The sequence below is a fragment of the Elephas maximus genome, chromosome 12 (assembly GCF_024166365.1).
Source record: "Elephas maximus indicus isolate mEleMax1 chromosome 12, mEleMax1 primary haplotype, whole genome shotgun sequence".
NCBI lineage: Eukaryota > Metazoa > Chordata > Mammalia > Proboscidea > Elephantidae > Elephas > Elephas maximus.
Window position 1 is genome coordinate 98,609,751 of NC_064830.1, and position 22,264 is coordinate 98,632,014.

Below are 22,264 nucleotides of genomic sequence, written 5' to 3' on the forward strand. Positions count from 1 at the left end.
CTGCTTTTATAACTGGAATTAAAACTAGTAAAAGGGCTGCCACTTGCCTTCCCTCCAGCTGTCCCCTCCCTGTCTAGGCAAGACTCTGGGTGTGGCTCAGCTATCTGTATTTATCTCTACCAAAAAAAAAAAAAAAAAATTTTTTTTTTTTTGGGTACAGTCCTCACTCTGCTCTTTCCTGTTCCCTCCTCGTAGACTCCTAACTTGACTGGACCCTCAGCAGCAGATGCCATTTAGAGAGGCCAAGGCTATCCAAGATGAGCTTCTCGCTTCCCCTTCCATCTCAGCATTTCTCTCTTTCCTCCCCCCTTCTTCCTCTTCCCTCCTGTCTTGAATGAAGAGCCTGACCTTTTCCAAGGGCCCTTGGTCATCCTGTTCCCTTCTACTTCCTCTGTCCCTTTCCATATCAACCCTCTCCTTCAATATCTGTACTTTTGGCTTCTTCCTCCCAGCCCACAAATAGGCTAAGTTCTCTCTTACTCAAAGTAGACAACTCCTGGAGCCTGCTGCATCATTGAGTTGCCCAGTTAGCTCCTATTTCCTTTCCGTATAAACTCACTTCTTTGACCTCCTAACCTTTCATGCTCTCTATAACAAACAAACGTGCATCCATACGCACATGGAACAAGTGCTTGTAGAATGCCTATGAGGTGGGAGGTAGCCAGCTAGGTTTGGAAGGCCTTGCAAAGACAAATAAGCACAACCCCTCCCTTTAGGGTTCATAGTCTAGTTAGATGGGATATGGACATGACTAAGGTCAGTGAGGCTGATGAAGGAGACCTAAGAAGTGGCTGCGGTGGTCCAGTAAGAGAGGTAGAAAACACTTCGGGGAGCCAGGTAAGACTTCTGGAAGAGGTAAGAGTTGAGCTGAATCCTGATAGATGAGCTTCTCATGCAGAGAATGGATGAGGACATTGTAGGCAGAGGGGATAGTATCCAAGAAGGCAGAGAGGCTTAAGAGTGCATGAGAAAATGCGAGGTGGTTAGCATGGCCATAGCATGGCATATGTGATGGGGTAGATGAGTCTAGGAAGGTAAGGTGGAAGGCAATCCTGAAGGGCCTCAATTGCGAAGTTAAGGCACTTGGACAAAGATGTTCTAGGCTTTGGGGATCACAGTAGAATTTCCATTAGGGGTGTTACATGATTCGATCCATGTTTTAGAAAGCCCTGTCTGGAGGGCTTTGTGATAGATAGATTACAGGAGAAAGTGAAGGAAGCTGGGAAGAAGGCAAGAAGTTATGAAAGCCCATACCATCAGCGGCGATAGCAATAGGGGAGAGATTCTACAGATATGTCGTAGAGAAAATTAACAGAATTGGGAGACTCACTAGAGTTAGAGGATGAGGGAAAAGGGATTATCTAGGACAGCTCAACATTTTTGATTCATGTGACTGGGGAGATGGTGTGCCAATTACCAAAATGTGGAATGCAGATGGGGAGCAGGTCCAGGGTAAGATGATAGGTATTATTTGAGCACACTGAGTGTGAGGTACCTGTGGGCCATGTAAGTGGACATGGCCAGTGGGCAGGAGAAAGATAGAAGAAGTAAATGTGGACGTCTTAGCAATTAGCGACTGTGATCTTATTTAAAAAAAAAAAAAAATGATTAGGGGATATAATTGAATATGTTATCTAATCACAGATGGGAATATTTGAAATCATGTCAACCTCAGAGTCCCTGAGGTTAAGATTCATAAAGCTTAAAGTCATCCAAATAGATAAAGTCACTTGGGGGTCAAATATAAGAAACGCTGATGGCACAGTGGTTAAGTGCTTGGCTGCTAACTGAAAGGTCAGTGGTTCAAACCCACCAGCCACTCTGTAAGAGAAAGACCTGGTGATCTGCTTCTGTAAAGATCACAACCTTGAAAACCCTATGGGGCAGTTCTACTCTGTCATATAGGGTCACTGTGAGTTGGAATTCACTCAACGGTAGTGGGTCAATAGGTACGGGGGATCAGATGGACAGATTGAACTAGAGGATTTAGAGCAGGGAGAAGGCTGCTGGGCTCAGCACAGTCACACACAGGAGCCTGGTTTGGGGGCTTCAGTGGATGGGAGTGCAGTGAGGCCAGCAGAGGGCCCACACTGGGCCTTGGGAAAAGGGAAAGGAGTCTTGCTTAGACAAAGGGTGCATCCTCCACTCACCTGATAGGAACACACAACCTAATTCCTTTACCTTTGTAGATAAGGTGGGAAGGGAGGGTCCTTGTTACTAAGGAAGTGGTTGCGGGAGGGCAGCAAATTCTAGAAGCATCTACCAAGCATCCCTTTTTTAACAAAACCTGTTGCCATTGAGTCGATTCCTACTCATATCAACTCTATAGGACAAAGTAGAACTCCCCCGTAGGGTTTCCAAGGCTGTAATCTTTACAGAAGCAGACGGCCACATTTTTCTTCTACAGAGTGGTGGGCGAGTTCAAAGTGCTGACCTTTGGGTTAGCAGCCAAGTGCTTAACCACTGCACCACCAGGCCTCCTTGACGACCCATTAATACTATGTAAATAATATTTTTTTTTCAAAGTATTGCATTTGACTTAGTAATTTTTGTTTTTGTTGATAGTTGCCCTTGAGTCAATTTTGACTCATGGCAGCCCCATGTGTAAAAGTAGAACTGCTCCATAGGGTTTTCTTGGCAGTAATCTTTACTGAAGCAGATTGCCAGGTCTTTCTTCCACAGTACCAACCTTTAAGTTAGTAGTTCAGTGCAAATCATTTGCGCCACTTAGGGACCTATATACCCTAGATACCCTTTAACTCTTTATTATTGGATGTTTTCTTGTACTTTATTTATTTAAAGAGGCAAAGGTGTGTCTCAGATCGAACCACAGCCAGGTCTAACAAGATATCAGATTTTGCTTTTCAAAGGGCATTTATTAAAACAAAAACAAACAAAAAATGGCAAAGGAAGAGAACCTATTCAAATAAACGAGAGAAGGCTGTTGGCTTGGTTCTTCACCAAAAAGCCCTGTTCTTGCCGGTTAAAGAAGCAAACAAAAACTATGAGGAACCATATATCCATAAGGCTCTGTAGCCAAGATAAGAAAATTAAATGTAGTTAAACCCATCATTAGAGAGTAAAAAGGGTCCTTTCTTAGGCATCGAGAAAACTAGAAGTGATGTCATCTTTTTAGAATTTTCTAACGGCACCACATTTTTTCATAGGCAGAGCGCCTATTTATCTGATGTAGAAGGGCACAGTATACTTCCACAGGTGGAACATTGCACCGAAAGGTTGAAGGTTGAAGCCTACTCTGTGGCACAGCCTTTAAGAAGAAAACTCTGGACTCCTGGGGGCTATAGATGTGGCTTCCATTGCTTCGAGGTGCTGGTGCTGTAGTAATTCTGTATCCAGCAGGCTTTCTTTTCCAGAGCTCCAGTGAAATAGGAACTTGGTGGGATGGGGGTGGGGGGAGCAAAGAGGAAACAGAATATAAATTTTAATCCTAGGCGTTGCCAGCTGGTTCCAGCAGAGTTAGAGGACAGCGTGTTTGGCAGGGATCCAGGAAGCAGAAACACTGAGAATATAAAAGGAGCAAAAAGCTTTCTTTGCTACTTCATCGATCGAGAAAAGAACAAGGCAGCTCAAAAACCCGTCAGAATGTCTTTCTGCAAGCTCAGAATTGGGGGAGGATGAGATGGCCCTGACAGCCGTTCTATTTTACCCGTCTTCCGCACTAGAAAAGTGGAATTCGTCAGTGTGTTTGAGCTCATCCATAAAAAACTCTTTTGAAAGTTTAGCCCAGATGGGTGTATTTTCCGAGGCTGTTACCATTTTCTCTAAATTACAAGTTGTGTTCAGAGGCCGAAGCCAAGTACCAATTGAGTAATGAGGTGTCGAATCCACCTTGAACATCTGCTGTCTGTGCCGCGGCCGGAAACAGGAGCTGGAAAGGGGAGGCTGCTCAGTGGGAGTCCCTAAAGAACCTTGCAAGGACCTTGACTCCGTCTCCTTTCTCAGCTGTTTGTTGTTAAGAGAGTCTCAGTGTGGCGTTATTCCACATATCACTGAGGCATGTCCCATGGCATGGACTTTCAGTAGAATCCAGCGTCCCCTGGCCTGCTGCAAGGGACACACTTACAGATGGGTGTGCAGTGAATCAGGTGATGGCCTCATCTCCCTTCTCCTCAGCCTCCTGTTCTGCCTTCAAACCTCCCTTTCTCCAGTTCTCCATGCCATCCTGTCCTTTATTCCTTCCTGTCGCCCTTACCTTTCTGGAGTGGGAACCGAGAGGAATGGTGGTGGTGTTAGGTGCCGTTGAGTTGATTCTGACTCATGGTGACCCCGTGTGTGTGTCAGAGTAGAACTGCACTCCGTGGGGTCTTTAATAGCTGATTTTCCAGAAGTGGATCACGAGGCCTTTCTTCCGAGGCACCTCTGGATAGACTTGAACCTCTAATCTTTTGGTTAGCAGCTGAGCACATTAACCATTTATACCATCTGGGGGCTCCCTTTGCCTTTGTTGTTGTTGTTGGGTGCCACTGAGTTTATTCCAACTCATGGTGACCCTATACAGCAGAGTAGAACTGCCCCCTAGGTTTCTCTAGACTGTCATCTTTACAGAAGCAGATGGCCAGGTCTTTTCTCTCATGGAGCCACTGGGTGAGTTTGAAACGCTGACCTCTTGTTTAGCAGCTGAGCACTTAACCATTGTCCCACTAGGGCTCCTTACTGAGAGGGGTAGGCATGGGGCACCCTGTCTGCAAGGTGGCATCAGGGAAAGCTCAGCAAATCTGAGCAAACAGCTGCAGATGGTGCTGCAGGCGTTTGCCAGGCCCTCCCAGTGCCGCATTTGTGGATGATGGAGAATACCTCTTGTCCCTCCCCTACTCACCTCTGTCCCCCACTGGGTCCTAGGACTCCAGCCTCCTCCAGAGCACCCCGCTCCTCTCTGCTCCCACCACCATACCCAGCAGCTGATCAGGCCTGTTGGAACCTGTGATGGGAGCCATCAAGAACGCCACGCCTGGGGGAGCTGGGGATGGAGGGAGGACAGAATCGCCTAGTGTCCTGCGTCTACTCGCAATGACTTGGTCTCTGCCTTACTGCCCCTCTGCAGTGACTGGGGGACCACAGGGCTGGACTGAGCATGGCCCACCCATGGCTGCGTATCCTTGAGTAGCCTGCTTTCTGGACCTGGGCCTGGAATTCCACAGCTGTGAGGCAGGGAGAAGCGTGGGGGCTGGTAGAGCCCCTGAACCCTGAGGAGCGATGGTCACTTGTAGTTTGACCTCTTGGGTCTTTGCTGCCTTTCAAAAAGAGACAACAGGCTCATTTAATGTTCTGATGAAATACTGCTGCTGCTGCCGATGACTAATAATAATAATAGCAGCTATTGTTCACTGAGAATATTGTCCAATCTAGTACTGAAAGATGAGTCCCTTAGGTTGGAAGACACTCAAAATGCACAGTGGCCACAACAACGGATTCAATATACCAACAATCACGAAGATGGCACAGGACCAGGAAACATTTTGTTCAGTCCTATGTGGGGTCACCATGAGTCAGAGCCAACTCCATGGCAGCTAACAACCACACATGTTCATTGGGCATTTTCATAGTGCCAGGGACCGGCAAACTGCCTTCAAGTATTTCACTGAATTTTGTTATCATCATAACCTTGCAAAGTGTGACCATTTCACAGATGAGCAAGTGAAGGCTTGGAGGGCTTCAGTCCTTGCTCAGCTTGCTAGTCATGGAGCCACGTCTCAAACCCAGCCCCGATGCCAGTGTTTGACCACTCCGCCCCCCGTAGTAGCAGGAGAGCTGTAGTGCAAAGATGCTCCTGAGAGAGAAATGTATTTTTGCTGGGATTTTCTCAAGCCAGGGCCCTGCCCTACTGGAAACCGGAGTGAGAGGTGGTTCTGAGCCTGGAATTCTAGGTTAGCCCGGAAGTTGTCACCTGGAGGGCCAGTCCCGGCAGGCCATGCCACCGGGCCAGGCTTGTGCCTCTGGCCTTCAAAACCCCTAATGGCCCACACAAACCAGACAAATGGCTGCAAATGTGCATCCAGGGAGCTCGGTGCAAGCTGTAGCTTCCCAGGTTCCAGTCGGCCTGATTGTTCTAATTAGATTAGATCAAGGAGAACCATGGAAAACAAGTCTACGCAAACCTCCCACTGCAGTCTCTTCCATTCTGCATGTGGCTGGGGTGACAGCTACAGAAAATCTTTTCTGCTGGTTTCCTGTGGGCCCTGGCTTACTACTTCCCTCCCACAGTTAGAAGCTTACCCACACCCACACACACACCCACACCCACACACACACACACACATCCCCACACACACACCCCCATCAAAAGAGAGCCGGGCTATTAACACAGATTGCTTTGCTTTTAATTGCCAGAACCGGGAGCTGTGGGGCATCTGAGCTTCACAGAGATTCTGGACACATCTCTGAAGGTCAGCTGGCAGGAGCCCCTGGAGAAGAATGGCATCATTACAGGTGAGTGGCTCCGTCTTCTGAAAAAAGGAAATAAGTTTGTCCTCACAAAGAGAGCTCCTGGCAGAGTGGACATTGCCTGCAGCTTTCTTCAGGGTAACTGAAAGGCTGTCCTGGGTGCACGGCCAGGAGCCTGGGGCATGGTCACCACACCAGGACTGCACCCCAGGAGCCCAGCCTTCATGGGGTGTGTTCCTTATGTGGGCCACAGCCTCAGAGGCTGGAGATGTTTTTCTCCTCGTATGATCTAATGAGCCCCTGAAGTCGCTTTGATCAATAGGAAGAGTCATTTGTAGTGTTCTTATGGATTGAATTGTGTCCACCTAAAATATGTGCTGGGATTCTAACTCCTGTGCCTGAGAGTATATAATACCATTTGGGAATCGGGTTTTCCTTGTTATGTTAATAAGATCATATCAGTGTCGGGTGTGTCTTAAACCTGACCACTTTTGAGATACAGGTAGCCCAGCTTACAATGGGGTTCTGTTCCCAGTTGGCTCTGACATAAGTTGAATCTTTTTTTTTTTTTTTAGTTTTCACTATTGTCTTTTATTGTCAGTATCTTTGTAAATCTGATCCTTATTTGTCTTTGGGGATTAGAAACGTTACATATAAACTTAGAGATATATTTTAATACATACATAAAAAATACATAAATTTATTTAAAAAAAGGGCAATTTTTAAGTGCGGTAGCTTATAACTGGAAACATCATAAGTTGGGGACTGCTGTGTAAAAGAGCAGATTCGGCACAGAGGTACACATAGGGGAAAACAGATGCCATGTGGAGATCTCCAAGGGACACTGAGAAGAACGCTAGAGAAGCTGAGGCACGGGCCTTCCCCCTGTGTGGGCGGAGAGAGCCTTGTCCTAGAGCCAATGCCCTGAATTCACACTTCTAGTCTCCTGAACTTTGAAAAAATAAATTTCTGTTCTTTAAAACCACGCACTTGTGGTATTTCTGTTATGACAGCTCCTTTCACAGGCATTTATCCCACTGAATTCTCATAGCAACACTGTACAGTGAATATCAATATTATGACCATTTTATAGATGAGGAAACCGAGGCTCAGAAAGATTAGGCGTGTATTGATTTGAATTCCTGCTCTGTGCTGCTAACTGGGCAACAAACACGATGCGTACATGCTGCTGTCCTGGCCCTGGTCCCAGCTGTTCACAGGCAAGGCCAGGATGAAATCAGGGCCTCCCGACCCCAGACCGCATGATGCTTCCCCTTTCCATGATATTAGCCTTCCGCTGAGAAAGCTAAGACGATGAGAGGAAGGCAGGCCTGGGAGACTCTGAGGAGAAAACAGACGGGAAGGGAAGGCTGAGCGTGAGCTGCCCTTCAGCAGTGAAAAGTTCCTTTAGTGGCTGAAGGTGTCTCCGGGGGAACAGCTCACCTTTTGTGGGGTTTTTAATGGTTTAGTTTTATAGAAGAGGTTTCTGACAGTGGTGTCACTAGGGTTGGTGTCACCCAATGCAGTAACTCATGTGTCCCCGCCTCCCTCCACGGACCTCCTCCTGTACCAGACCATACAGAATCCTTGGTAATGTTTATTATCAGTTTTAATCATTGAATAATATGTGATAAATATAGTTGTAAGTTACTTAAATGCAATATTTCTTAGATTATATGAATAGTAACAACAAAACTGTTGTAAAATCTTTCTGCATTGAATTATAACATTATTAGCTACATTATTAGTAACTGAGCAGACCTTTTTGAGTTTTCTCATTCTTTTCCTTTAATTACTGTTTTATTCTCAAAAAAGTTTTCGATATAGGTTCACAAATACTAATTACCACCATATGGTAGCTAGAACACCAGAAAATTCGACAAAAACACCGGCAACAACAACAACAGTGTGTGCTTATAACGACTGCAAACAAGACCACGTGATTCAAAGCGTCGTTGTAGTTGGGTGATAATGACAGCTCTGACAGGCGTGCCTCAGAAGGTTCAAAAAGTAAAGTAGCATAGGTTTTAGTTTTGTAGGTATATTGATACATGTTAGCTGGGCTCATGAAAAATGTTTTTGTCATTATAACTACCTACATGGACATTTTTATTAAAAAATAATAAATTTCTGCCAAAACACTGCACAAAAATTTTAGAGTCATTTTGGTGTCACCCCCCTGACAGTGTTACCCAGTGTGGTTCATACCGCCCGCACTCCTCTGCTGATGCAACTGGTTTCTGAATAACTCTTCAGGTTGAAGCTTAATGAAAATCTTGGTGTGAAATAAAACATCTTGGTTTGCTGAAGCCAGCATAGGCTGTAGCCTTGGGGAATTTGCGGGGGGCGGAGCGGGGGGAAGCGGGAGGGCAGTGCCCTGTGCCACTGTCTCACTCACCGGCTTACCCCTCAGACCCTCAGTTTCTTCATCAGTGGCCATGGTCCTGCCCCTCATGGGTCAGTTGGGAGGGCTGGTGGAGGCAGGGTATACAGAGCGGCTGGCCACAGATGGGCGGTCCTTTCCTTCTCAAAGGCATCACTTGATGTTTCAAGCCAGCGAAGTAAGCCATTATTGCCTAGTCAACATTTAGCAGACACTTAGATGTGCCAGCACTCTGCTCAGGACTGCATCTCTGTCACCTCCTGCCACACCAAGGGCTCATACCTGGCACCTCCACAATTGAGGCCTGTTCTGGGTTGACATCTGTGCCCCCAGAACATGTGTTGTAAATTCTAACCCCTATACCTGTGGATAGGAGCCCTGGTTGGAGCCATAGTTAAGCACTCAGCTGTTAGCCGAAAACCCAAAGGTTCTAACCCACCAGCTGTTCCGCAGGAGAAGGATGTGGCAGTCTGCTCCTGTAAAGATTATATCCTTGGAAACCCTATGGGGCAGTTCCGCTCTGTCCTATAGGCTCACTATGAGTTGGAATGACTGGAAGACAGCGGGCTTGGTTTTGTTTTATACCTGCGGATGTGATCCCCTTTGGAATAGGACATTCTTTGTTATGTAAATAAGGCCATATAGTATAGGGTATGTCTTAAGTCAATCACTTTTGAGATATAAAAGGAGCAGATTAGGCACAGAAGAAAGCAGACACAGAAGGAGGACCAAAACTATCTGAAGATGACACAGGCTGACCAGTCCGCAAGCCCAGGACCTCCTTGGATGGCCAGCTGGTAAAGCTGAGACAAAGACCTTCCCCCAGAGCCGACAGAGATCCTTCCCCTAGAGCTGGTGCCCTGAATTCAGACTTCTATTCTTTAAAGCCACTCGCTTGTGGTATTTCTGTTATAGCAGCACTAAAAAACTAAGGCCCAAGGTTTCAGGTAATCCTGGCTTCTGAATGAGTTGTTTATTCACTGGTGAGTTTGTCTGAAGCTTGAGTTGTACTATCCCGTCCGAAAAGGCAAACCAGTTGTCATCAAGTTAGCCCCAACTCAAGGCGACTCCATGTGTGCAGAGTAGAACTGTGATCCGTAGGGTTCTCGTGGCTGATTTTTCAGAAGTAGATTGCCAGGACTTTCCTCCAAGCCACCTCTAGGTGGGCTTGAACTTCCAACCTTTCAGGAACTAGTTGAATTTGTTAACCATTTGCACCATCCAGGGGCTCCATGTCATCCCGTAGTTGGGGCTGTGCTCTCAGACCACACAGCAATGCGGCGCCTTCGTGCCTGGTGTGTGTAGTCCCTGAAGCACACTCACTCCACCAGGTGTACCTGAGGATGCCCCTAGGGAACGTATGCTGCATGGAGACTCAGAGGAACGTTCTGCCCTTGCTGCTGGCCACAGGACAGGCCTCCTCCACCCTCCGTGTCCGGGACACCAGCAGCAGCACTTGGCACTCCCCATATCCAGGTCTGTTTCGTTTTCTGAACAACCAGATGAGGTGCACTCGAGAAGCCCACCTCAGAGCTGATGCGACCGTGACTGAGAGAGTTACTGTCTTAGTCATCCAGTGCTGCTGTAACAGAAGAACCGCAAGTGGATGGCTTTAACAAAAAGAAATTTTTCCTTTCACAGCCTAGGAGGCTAGAAGTCCGAATTCAGGGTGCCAGCTCCAGGGGAAGGCTTTCTCCTTCTGTTGGCTCTGGAGGAAGGTCCTTGTCCTCAATCTTCCCCAGGTCTAGGAGCTTCTCAGAGCAGAAACCTGCAAGTCCAAAGGTTGCACTCTGCTCCTGGCGCTGCTTTCTTGGTGGTATGAGGTCCCCTGTTTCTCTGCTCATTTCTCTCTTTTCAAAAGAGATTGGCTTAAATTGTAGATTAATCTTGTAGATTGGGTCTACATAACTGCCACTAATCCCATCTCATTAACACAGAGGTAGGATTTACAACACATAGGAAAATCACATCAGGTGACAAAATGGTAGACAATCACACAATACCGGGAATGATGACCTAGCCAAGTTGACAGATATTTTGGGGGCGCACAATTCAATCCAGGACAGGTACCATCCCAGGTCACATGGCCAGCAGGGGGCCAAGAGCCTCCACAGGAATCCAGTGCTCCTGGGCTGGATTTACATTGTAAATGGAAGACGTGGGATTTGAACCGGGCTCCTAGCCCCAGCACCTAAGGTACCCAACCTTCCTTGTTCATGTGTTTTCCCTTGTTCTCAGTAATTTTTCAGTGTGCCCCTAGCCAAAGAAATACCTAACAGTTCTGTTTATTAATGATAGGTGGATAGGTAGGTAGATGGATAGATAAATGCTATTATTGTTAGGTGTCATCAAGTCAATTCTGACTCATAGCAATCCCATATGACAGTGTAGAACTGCCCCTATTCTCATGCAGAGCCACGGGGTGGGTTCAAAACACCAAGCTTTTGGTTAGCAGGTGAGTGCTAACCATTTGCACCACCAGGGCTCGTAGATAGGTAGAGAGACAGGTAGATAGAAAGGGTATATAGCTACTGTCAAGTCTACTCCAACTCGGGATGACCTTGTATACAACAGAATGAAACATTGCCCGGTCTTGTGTTATCCTCACAATCACTGGCATGTTCGAGTCCATCGATGCAGCTATTGTGCTAATCCGTCTTACCCAGGGTCTCTCTCACCCTCACTGGGGTGTACCTCACCGAACATGATATCCTCCTCCAGTGACTGAGCCCTCCATATGACGTGTCCAAAGCAATTGAGTCAGACAGTGTTCTGTTGTGATCCATAAGGTTTCATTGTCTGATTTGCAGAAGTAGATCACCAGGCCTTTCTTCCTAGTCTGTCTTAGTCTGGAAGCTCCAGTGAAACCTGTCCGCCATGGGTGGTCTTGCTGGTACTTGAAATACCATTAGCATAGCTTCCAGCATGACAGTCACAGATAAGCCAGCACAGAGTGACACACCGACAGGTGGGTGGTGGGTTTATTAACTAGTTAGATCCAAACAACTTAATAAGTATTTATGTGCTGACGATTTAATAGACATTGGGGGAAAAATACATATTAATTGAAAGGAAGTGTAGTCTTGTTTCATTCTTTAATAACCATGGTTACTTCCTAATGGGATGTGTGTACCTCTTGGGCACTGCACAAATCCTCTCACCTTGGGATTGATTGATTGGACACCTCCTCCTTAATTTTCTTTTGCTTGTTGGTTTTTGAGGAGTACTTTCTTTCTTATCACAGCATCTACCACACACTCAGGGTTGTAGAGATATGGTATCTCCAAAGGAATGTGTCCCAGTCTGATCTTGAAGTTATGAACCACCTCGAGATGGAGGTTCATATAGCATCCACAGCATTGAGAATCATTGTGTTTTCCTCATGGTGCCCCATGAAGTCACTGTAACATCTCAGGTGCCTGGGCGCATGGCTTGGACCCATGTTCCTTTATAAGAGCCCTCCATCCTCTCCCTTGAGGGGCTGAACCCACCGCCACTTATTGGCAGAATATTCTGTAGTCATCTGTATGAAGCCCTTCCCTTGTAGAATGGCATGCTCAAATCACGTCGCACAGGGCACCTTTGATCTGAGGCCACGTAACCCTAACTTTTTTTTTAAATGATATTTTAATGGTAAAATGGTTGATTCTGCGTACGTCATTTTAAAGGATTAATGGTATTTTTGCACAGAGTGCACTAGACCTTAATTGCCTGGCCTTCTTTGATGTCGTTATTGTTGCCAGCTGCCATCAAGTCAGCCCACCAGTCATGCGACCCCATGCACAGCAGAACAAAATGCTGCCCAGTCCTGTGCCATCCTCTTGACTGGTTGCAGATGAGACCATTGGCTGATTTTTGATAGTAGATCTCCAGGCCTTTCTTCCTAGTCCATCTTAGTCTGGAAGCTCCACTGAAATCTGTTCAGCATCGTAGCAACAGACAAGCCTCCAGTAATAGGCGGGTGGCGACTACGCATGAGGTACATTGACCGGGAGTGAACCTGGACCTCCCGCATGGAAGGTGAGACTTTACCTGAATCACCTCTGGCCCTTAACCCCAACTTTTAAATAAAGTAAATTCATAAATCTGTTCCTGTCCACAAGAAGCTTACATTTTAAAATACCCAACTTAAATAATGCAATAGCTCAAGGAATAAGGAAACGTCACTACCAAAACCTCACTGTGTTGAATATTCCACAGCCTTCTCTGTGGAGGACTGTTCACGCTGAATATGTAAAATAAAAAGAGCCTTGTATCCTGGAGCAGAAGGAATTAAACAAAGAAAAGGGAGAAGGCAGAGGGACATTACAGGCAGCAGGAGTCTAGGTTAGTTTAATACTGCTTTTAGCCATACAAAGGGAGGAAAAAACAAACAAACCAGTGTGAGGAGAAAACCCAAAAGCTTAGTGGAGGCTACCTTTTGGAAGAAAAAGGCTTTCCAGCTTAGACCCATCAGGGACCAATTCTGTGAAATGAATTAGAGCTATACTTCACATTGATTTCAGATGGTGGGCTGCTGGGCCGAGAGTGGCGGATAACTCCCGCCAGCCCAGCCACTGTTTCGGATGCACATTCAGCTGTCTTCAGAAACCCTCGGTAGACAGTTTGACACAGAAGCGCTCCCCCTTTCCCAGACACACACACTTAGCCCATGCCCTGCCCTTTCTGAACACGCCGCACTCTTCATTCTTGCTTTAAAGCAAAAACAAAAAAATCCATGTGCGCAAGCGTTGGAGTCGAGCAGACATTTCACCGCTAAGCAGAGGTTGCCAGTACTTCCGATATATGCTCATCTGTTTCTCCCGGCTAATAGGGCTTAATGAACTCATTTTCTTATTTTATTTAAGCTAATACCTGTAGTTACAAGCAAGAATGTATTGTTTACTGTGGAACCTGGCCTTTGAGCTCCAGCTTTCCAGATGGGGGGTCAGGCCAGCCGCCACCTCCTGCTGTGGTTTGGAGGGGACTAAAACAGGAAGCCCTGAGGTGCAAACAGTTAATGTGATCCACTGCTAACCGAATGGTTGGAGGTTTGAGTCCGCTCAGAGGTGTCGTGGAAGAAAGACCTAGAGATGGACTTCCAAAAAAGCAGCCACTGGAAACCCCATGCGGCACGGTTCTACGCTGACACACATGAGGTAGACCTGAGTCAGAGCTGACTTCACGGCAACTGGTTTTATAACTATTCAGGGGGCATTGGTGGTTCAGCGGAAGAATTCTCGCCTCCCAGGTTCGATTCCTGGCCAGTACACCTCATACGCAACCACCACCCCTCTGTCAGTGGAGGCTTGCATGCTGTGTGATGCTGAACAGGTTTCATCGGGGCTTTTAGACTAAGCTGGACTAGGAAGAAAGGCCTGGCAATCTACTTCTGAAAAATCAGCCTTTGAAAACCCTGTGGAGTGTAGTTCTACTCTGATACAGATGGGGCCTCCGTGAGTTGGAGTTGACTTGATAGCAGCTGGTTTGGTTGAGACTGGAGAAGACAACAAGGGTTGATCAGTGCTTGAAACAGACTATATGTTCCTCTGGGGGCCTCAGAGCCCTGGGTCACCATTTCTGGTCTGTGCTTTCTCCATTCTGTGCAGACTGTGACAAGGCCTTCGTCACCCAGGGGCTGAGTGGGTGCCTGAAGTTCTCTCCCCAAGAAACACAGCAGAGAAAACTGTCTTGCCCAGAGGTGGGATCCTGTGGCCATTCTTTCTCTGTCCTTTCTCGATGGCACTTTGTCACCTCCCCACCATAAGGAGCAGCATGCCCTCCATCATGTTTTCCTTCACCCCATTCCTCTGCTTTTGGAGGGTGGCATCCCCAAAACAGACTGGAGTCCCCAAGGGAGCCTGTCAGTAGCACCTTGAAGGTCCGTTTCATACCTTCAAACACTGTGTTTGTAGACAACCCTAGCCTCCAAAAGCCCATTGCAGGAGGTGCTGATGTCACCCCCAGGACCCTTTTGAAGACGCCTGTTAATGCAAGCGCCCCTGTTAGGGGCATCTGTTGGGATAACTGCTTAATGGCTGGGCACCTTCCACTGTGTGGCTTCCTAGCCTAAACACCCTGTGGGAACCACTACTTCATCAGCTTCGTCCATAGTTAGCACCCCCATGCCTGCCGTCATTTTAATTCGGGCCCTGGGAGGAGAGGGGAGCACTGGGCAGGGGCGGCAGCGGCCCAGGAAATTGCCGACTGCGCTGCCCCTGTAAATTCCAGTGTCTTCCATTCTCCCTCCAAAAACTCTGATTTATGAGGGCCATGATGTAGACAGACAGTTTGTGATTGGACGTACTGCTCTCGGGTAGAGAATTTACTTCAGATCAACAGAAAATTATTTCTGAAGCGCCTTCGGTCGTTAGTCTCCGTTAGGCAACCGCCAGGAGCCAATAGGATGGAGGGAGTACCTGGCTCCTGGCTCCCAGCCCTCTCCTCCCTGGGACATACCACCACCACCACACAGGCCAGGAGAAATGTCCACTGCCGGGGCGTGAGCCCTCCGTGCCCAGCCCTGGAGAAGCTGTGTGGTCGAGGCCTCATCACCCACAGCTCCCACCCTTCATGTGTGTGCCCCAGAGCTGAGCCCTGCTTTTTCTTGCCTTTCTCCACTCTCCTCCCCTCCCTTCCCCTCCTGTCTTCTCATCTTCTCAGCCGTTTTCCTTGAACCTTGCCTGAGTAGATTGGCTCCTCTGTTACCCACTTGTTTTCCGTGCATATCCATAACAATATTAGCACACCGTGTTATCAGTGCTGACACGAATGAATCCTTGCAATCCTGCTCTTACTAAAGATGCTGGAACTGCTGAGTTTCTGCTCCAGGTTGACAGGATGAACAAGATGCTGTGCTATAGTCCATTTTGATGGAGAATGGTCTCTGAAAAAAACAAAATTGTCTGACAGACCAGGTTGTAACATTAAATGAAGCCTAAGCACTTGACTACTAACCAGAAGGTTGCAGTTCAAGCCCACTCAGAAGTGCCCCAGAAGAAAGGCCTGGCAACCTACTTCCAAAGGGTCCCAGCCGTGAAAACCCTGGGGAGCGCAGTTCTACCCTGCGCACGGGGAATTGCTGTGAGTCGGAATCAACTCAGCAGCAATGGGTTTACTCTTCACGGACGTTCAGCGCACACCTTGACTTCGTGCATAGACAGTTATTGAGAGGTTTCACCGGACGTGACCTACCAAGGTCAGGTTTATTCAGGCACATCGAGAGACCTCCAGGAGAAGACGGCGTAGAAGGAAGGACTGGGAAGCAGGATAACACAGGGTTTGAGGGTGGGGCCGTGCAGCAAGACAGCCTCCGGCAAACCCTGCCTTTTCCAGTTTCTAGCCCGTGGCCTTTGGCAAGTTCATGAACCTTACTGGGCCTTGATTTTCTCCTCTGTAAAATGGGAACAGCCATGGTTCCAACTTCAAAGGTGTGTTGTGAGCTTGGAAAGAATTAGTGTGGGAACAACACCAGGAACATTGGAAATACTGTCTATGTGTCTAATAATACTCCCACTCATCACCCTGAAGCTTTCTTTTTTTTTGATTGTACAGTTACAGGCAGTCCCCTGGTTACCAACATCAGACTTATGTACAATTCGTAGTTATGCACCAACCCCCGCTAAAGTCTATTATATTAAAAGTTCAAGGTAAATAGTTCATAATAACAGGTGCTACTTTGTGACGTGCATCAAAATGTTATTATCATTACTTTATTATGTTAGAGATGTTTTAGTGTATCCGGAAGTGTTTATTTTTTTTTTGCATGAAAAGGTACACTATATACTATATACCAAGATACACATTTAACAACTGACATTAGATACAAACTGTACTGAACTGTTACCGACTTATGTACAAATTCGACTTAAAGACAAACTTAGGAATGGAACTCGTTTGTAATCGGGGGATGGCCTGTATTTTCAACATTCGGAGTTATCCAGAAAGGAGGAAGTGATGAAGGGCATAGTGGTTTTAGTGCTGGTCCATTGAGAATGAGCGGGGCTAGACATCAGGGTGGACAGATGACGAGGTAGGGAGCCCTGGTGGCATAACCGTTAAGTCCTCAGCTGCTAACCAAAAGGTTGGCATTGTGAACCCACCAGCAGCTCCATGAGAGAAAAGACCTGGCAGTCTGATCTTGTGAAGATTACATCCTAGGAAACCCTATGGGGCCGTTCCACTCTGCCACACAGGCTCTCTATGAGTCTGAATCAGCATGATGGCACCTAACAACGACAGATGAGGAGGGAGATTCTGAGATCTAGAGTTAGGGCTGGGAGTGGGGAGAAGGGCCGTGATGAGGGGTCAGACTCTGTGGTCTGCCTGTATGAGCTCGGTACAGAAGAAAAAGGTTAGGGTTGAGAAGCCGCTGGAAGCCTGGGTTTGGTAACCCACGAGGCTGCCGCTAACCCACTAGGCTGGAGCAAACCCACAGGGGCCCATTCATGCCTGCCCACAGCTAACATAATTGTAGTTCTGATGTGCCCTGGAGACCCTTGGTGATCAGCCACCCTTCTGGTACCCTTTATTCCTATAATGTTCCCATCCGGGCCACCAGGCATGGGAGCTAGTAGTGCCGATGCATGGAAGTTTCTGGTGGCTGTATGAAAACCGCAGGGACAGCAATCAGAGAGCAGGTTCTGACATTAATTTTTTTTCTAAAATATTAAAGATAAGTCCCAAGATGCTGTCCTCTAATTCCTGTTTACCGGCGAGTACACGTCTCTAACTATATTTATGACTTTCATCAGAAGAGGAAGAAGTTTAAGACACATCCTAGCTCCTCAGTGTCACCGAGTTTATTGACTGAAAAGAAGGAAGAGCAAGCATTTTCAGCGCTTTTTCTTTGATTTGGACCCACGAGCTCTTTCCATCACTGTGGCAGTCTTTAAATGATACTTTCAAGTGTTCTCTAATTATATAAGTTTCCCTCTAAGGGGGGTTGATTCAGGAGCTGGTTGGGTCTTTTTTCTCAGAGTCCAAATCACAATGGAATCTGAGGATGAATAAATTGTGATTGTGAGGTCCCCCCTGACTAAGCAAAGCGCAGGGGAACTAAAACTTCACTTCACTAGGAAGACAGGAGGCTCAAAGACAGGAGATGCTGAGCCAGAAGCCAAACTTACACACTCAAGGAAAAAGGAAGTTTTTAAGGCAAAGCACTTTGCAAAATGAAAAAATATTCTATCAATCATTTCTGGCAGGACAAAGTAGAAGTGCTTCTGGAAATTAGTTGTAACTGAAGACCAAGCTGCCGATGAGAGCGCTGTGTAATGAAAATATGCTTATGGAAATGGCAGTATTGATGGAATGCTTCCCTAGTGTGAAAAGACAAGGTTAAACAGAACATGGTAGGCAGTCATCATTGGATTGTTTTCCCATCCGGGAACTAGGTGGAGGTCATGCAAATGTAATGTAAGTCCTAACCCCTGTGGAAACCGTGGTGGTGTAGTGGTTAAGCACTATGACTGCTAACCAAAAGGTCGGCAGTTTGAATCCACCAGGCACTCGTTGCAGACCCTGTGGGGCAGTTCTACTCTGTCCTATAGGGTTGCTATGAACAGGAATCCACTGGAGGGCAACAGGTTTAATCCCTGTACCCGTGGTTATAATCCCATTTGGGAATGGGTTTTCTTCGCTATGTTAATGTGGTAGTATTAGTGTAGGGTGTGTCTTAAATCTGTCTCTTAAGAAATAAGCCTTTCTTTCAGGGCACAAATAGCAACTTTCAGGTCTTTCATGCAGTGCTTGAGCTGGGTCTCTGAAGCCCTGAGCTCATCCCATTCTTTCTCCACTTTGTCTGGTGAGAGTGGAACCATCCAGCCAGCTTCATTCTACTTTTCAGCATGACAGAAACATTCACAGCTGTCAAATACATGATCATCCAGAACCTTGTCTCTTACAAATATTTGATCCAACGGTGGTGATATTTTGTGTATTTCTATTGCCACGTCGTGCCATGGATTAACAGTGCCCTCTTTACTACTGGGAATAGAGTCATAGTGCCTTTAAGTCTAGCCAGACTTGAGAACCAACTCAGAAAACTCATCTTTAAGATTCTGTCCTCAGAAAGCCCACTCTGAAGGGAACAGACGGACAATGAGGTGTGGTGTGACACTGGTGCAGTACAGACATGCTGCTCATTTCCACGGGAGCATGGAGGGAGGGTTTGGACTTGGAATGCCATTCCAAAGGACCATGGGTTCTAATCAGCCTTCAACAGAGCAAACTGGGCTCCCTGCTGCAGCCCCACCTCTCAGAGATGGTGACATGGTGCCCGGTCTCCACTGACCACATGGCATCTAGCCTCCGCTCTAGGCTCCCAGAAGCCTTGAAACCAATGCTTCTCTTCTCGTTTTCTAGGCTATCAGATTTCCTGGGAGGTGTATGGAAAAAACGACTCCCGCCTTGCACGCACTCTGAACAGCACAACCCATGAATACAAAATCAAAGGGCTGTCTTCCCTCACCACCTATACCATTGAAGTGGTGGCTGTCACTGCAGTGGGGGCTGGACTGGTGACCTCCTCCACCATCTCCTCTGGCGTCCCCCCAGGTCAGTAAAATCATGGGGAAGTTGTCTTGCTATTGCTTCTCACTGGGAGATTCCTGACACTGTAGATGCCCTAGCATTTGTGTGTCTTGAAAAGAAGGTGTTAGCTTTCTATTAAGAACCTCGAAAGGAGCCCTTGTGGGGTAAGGGTTAAGCAGTCGGCTGCTAACCGTAAGGTTGGTGGTTCAAACCTACCCAACAGCTGTACGGGAGAAAGACCTGGTGATCTGCTCCCATAAAGATTATAACCTAGGAAACCCTACGGGGGCAGTTCTACTCTATGGCGTCACTATGAGTTGGAATCTACTTGAGGATACCTAACAACAACAAGACCCTTGAAAGGTAGGTGGACAGTGATATAGCTTGACCCGTGTTGCCCAGGCTTAAATTCGATCATGGCTTAAATTCCCTGGGTGGCACAAATAGTTTACACTTGACCACTGACCTAAAGGTTGGCGGTTCAAACCCATCCAGTGGTGCCACAGAAGAAAGGCCTGGTGATCTGCTTCTGTACAGCCTGGAAAATCCTATGGTACAATTCTACTGTGGAACACATGGGGTAGCCATGAGTTGAAACCGAACTCCACGGCTAAGGGATTTGATCATGGCTTTACAGTGCTTCCATCAGTGTGTGAATGAGTGAAAATGGGCTAAAGGAGAAGCTGGAGAAATTAGGATTTAGCAGTGAGTCATGATCTCAAAGCTTCAAGACTCCAAACTAGTATAAAGTTTCCTGTCCTTCCTGTTACCCATTGCCGTTGACTCGATTCTGACTCACAGTGAGCCTATAGGACAGAGTAGAACTGCTCCACAGGGTTTCCTAGGCTGTGATCCTTATGGGAGCACATAGCCAGGTCTTTCTCCCTCAGAGCAGCTGGTGGGTTCAAACCGCCAACCTTTCCGTTAGCAGCCAAGCGCTTAACTATTGTGTCACCAGAGCTCCTTCCTGCCCTTCCAGCAAACCATAAATCAAGGGCCACCCATAAGTAAAATGGAGCCTTCTTAAAAATTTTTTCTGAGGGAGAGAACTAGGAAATATCCATGTTAAAATGAAGAACAGGCAACATAAAACTTCACGCATGCAACCAAACAATAAATATTTGTGTTTGAGATAACAAAAAGACATAGGAGAGGGTGAGAAGAAAAGGTAAAGGGATGGAGAGAGAGAAATTCAAGTTGACTGTGAGAAGAGAGAGCTCCTGCTCAGTGAACTGCTCTTGTTGAAGCTGCTGTTTAGTGTAGGTGGGTGTGAATACCTGTTACCAGGTCCTTTTGGAAATTCACGGTGTTTCCCCCAATGCTTAGCACACTCATTTCAGCTTGGGAAGTCTGCTACTCAACTTTTTCTTTCAGATTTTCAAGTTTGTTTAAAATGAGTGCATTTGTCTAAGGAATTCCCAAATACATGTGAATTCAAGGAAATGCTGTGGGGTTACTAGTTCAGAATCAACTCCAAGGCAAGGTGTCATGGGTTCAATTCTTTAATGAAAGTTGTAGGTCTCTTTGACATTTAAAACATGTCGATTCCCCTTATTTTGGTCTTTGAGAAAAGTCATTGTTGGGGGCCGTGGAGTCCATTTCAACTCATAGTGACCCCATGTGACAGAGTAGAGCTGCCCCATAGGGTTTTCTAGACAGTAATCTTTATGGGAGCAGATCGCCAGGTCTTTCTCCCACAGAGCAGTTGGGTGGCTTCAAACCTCCAACCTTTTGGTTGGCAGCTGAGAGCATAACCATTGTGCCACCAGGGCTCCTTTGTATGATGGCTTTGTTCTTAGGGGACTGAAAGGCCTGTTTGAAACCAGAATTTATGCCCACATAGAACTCCCCATCCAGTTCAGTTTTTATAACCTGATCATCTTCTTGAGAGGATGGCGTGCATGCGCTGAAGAGGACTCAAAAGAAATGAAACATAAGGAGTAAAAAATAACAGATCCCCACAGGAATGAATGTGCTCACCATTCCTTACCTCTTCTGGGTCCAAGGTTAAATGAGCTCGCTCAGCAATCCTTCACCAGGTGGGCTGTGGCCGGCAAAGAACGAGAATGGGGCGGGGGGATGCTCCCTGTGCTCTGAGCAGTGGGACCTCCGATGGTACTTGCTAAACCAGTTGCCGTGGAGTGGACTCTGGCTCATGGGGACCCCACGTGTGTCACCATGATTTTTTTTCAGAAATAGATCACCAGGCCTTTCTTCCAAAGCGCCTCTGGGTGGACTCAAACCTCCAACCTTTCGGTTCACAGCCTAGCGCTTTAACCATTTGCACCACCCAGGTACTCCCAGTGTATAACTGAGCCATCAGCAGGAGGAGCCTGGCCTCACAGTGTTCCAAGAGCACATCTTTCTATCTCCAGAGATAAATACCCGCCATCCTCCTCACTCTAAAGCTGCATCCTTGCACAGAGCTTAGGTCAGAATCACAGAGGGCTTGCTGGAAAACAGATTGCTGGGCCCCGCCCCCAGGTTCTAATTAAGGGTTAGCCTGGGGCTGTTGTTTTTTTTTGGGGGGGCTGTGCAATTTGCACTTGGAGCCAGCTGGGGGAGGATACTGCCCCTGCCTGCTGTAGATCAGCACTTTGAGAACCTTTGCTGTAAGACAATACAGTATTTTTTTTTTCTTTAACGCATTTGCAAAATAAAATTTTAGGGTTTTTTTAGAGAAAGAAGTCTTCGACTTAGAGAACGGTTCACCGTAGATTTCACAAAAGTAGCCAGTTCCCAGTAAATGTTGTTGTGTGCCAAGTTGATTCCAACTCACAGCGACCCCATGTGACAGAGTAGAGCTGCCTCACACAGATTTCTAGCCTGTCATCCTGACGGAGCAGATGGCCAGATCTTTCTCCTGCTCAGCCGCTGGTGGATTCAAATCACGCACCTTTGGGTTGGCAGGTGAGCCCTTAGACACTGTACCATAGGACTCCTAAAAAAACCAAAACCAAACCCAGT

General features: G+C 46.9%; 1 protein-coding gene across 5 annotated transcripts in view; it reads left to right on the top strand.

Moving 5' to 3' along the window:
* Positions 1 to 22,264, top strand: part of SDK1 (sidekick cell adhesion molecule 1) — a 1,136,389-nt gene that overhangs the window by 890,052 nt on the left and 224,073 nt on the right. For all 5 annotated transcript variants that reach the window (XM_049902716.1, XM_049902719.1, XM_049902717.1 and 2 more), the window contains 2 exons: positions 6,349 to 6,447; positions 19,130 to 19,321. In XM_049902716.1, coding sequence (XP_049758673.1) covers positions 6,349 to 6,447; positions 19,130 to 19,321 — 291 coding nt within the window. The remainder of the gene's footprint in view (positions 1 to 6,348; positions 6,448 to 19,129; positions 19,322 to 22,264) is intronic.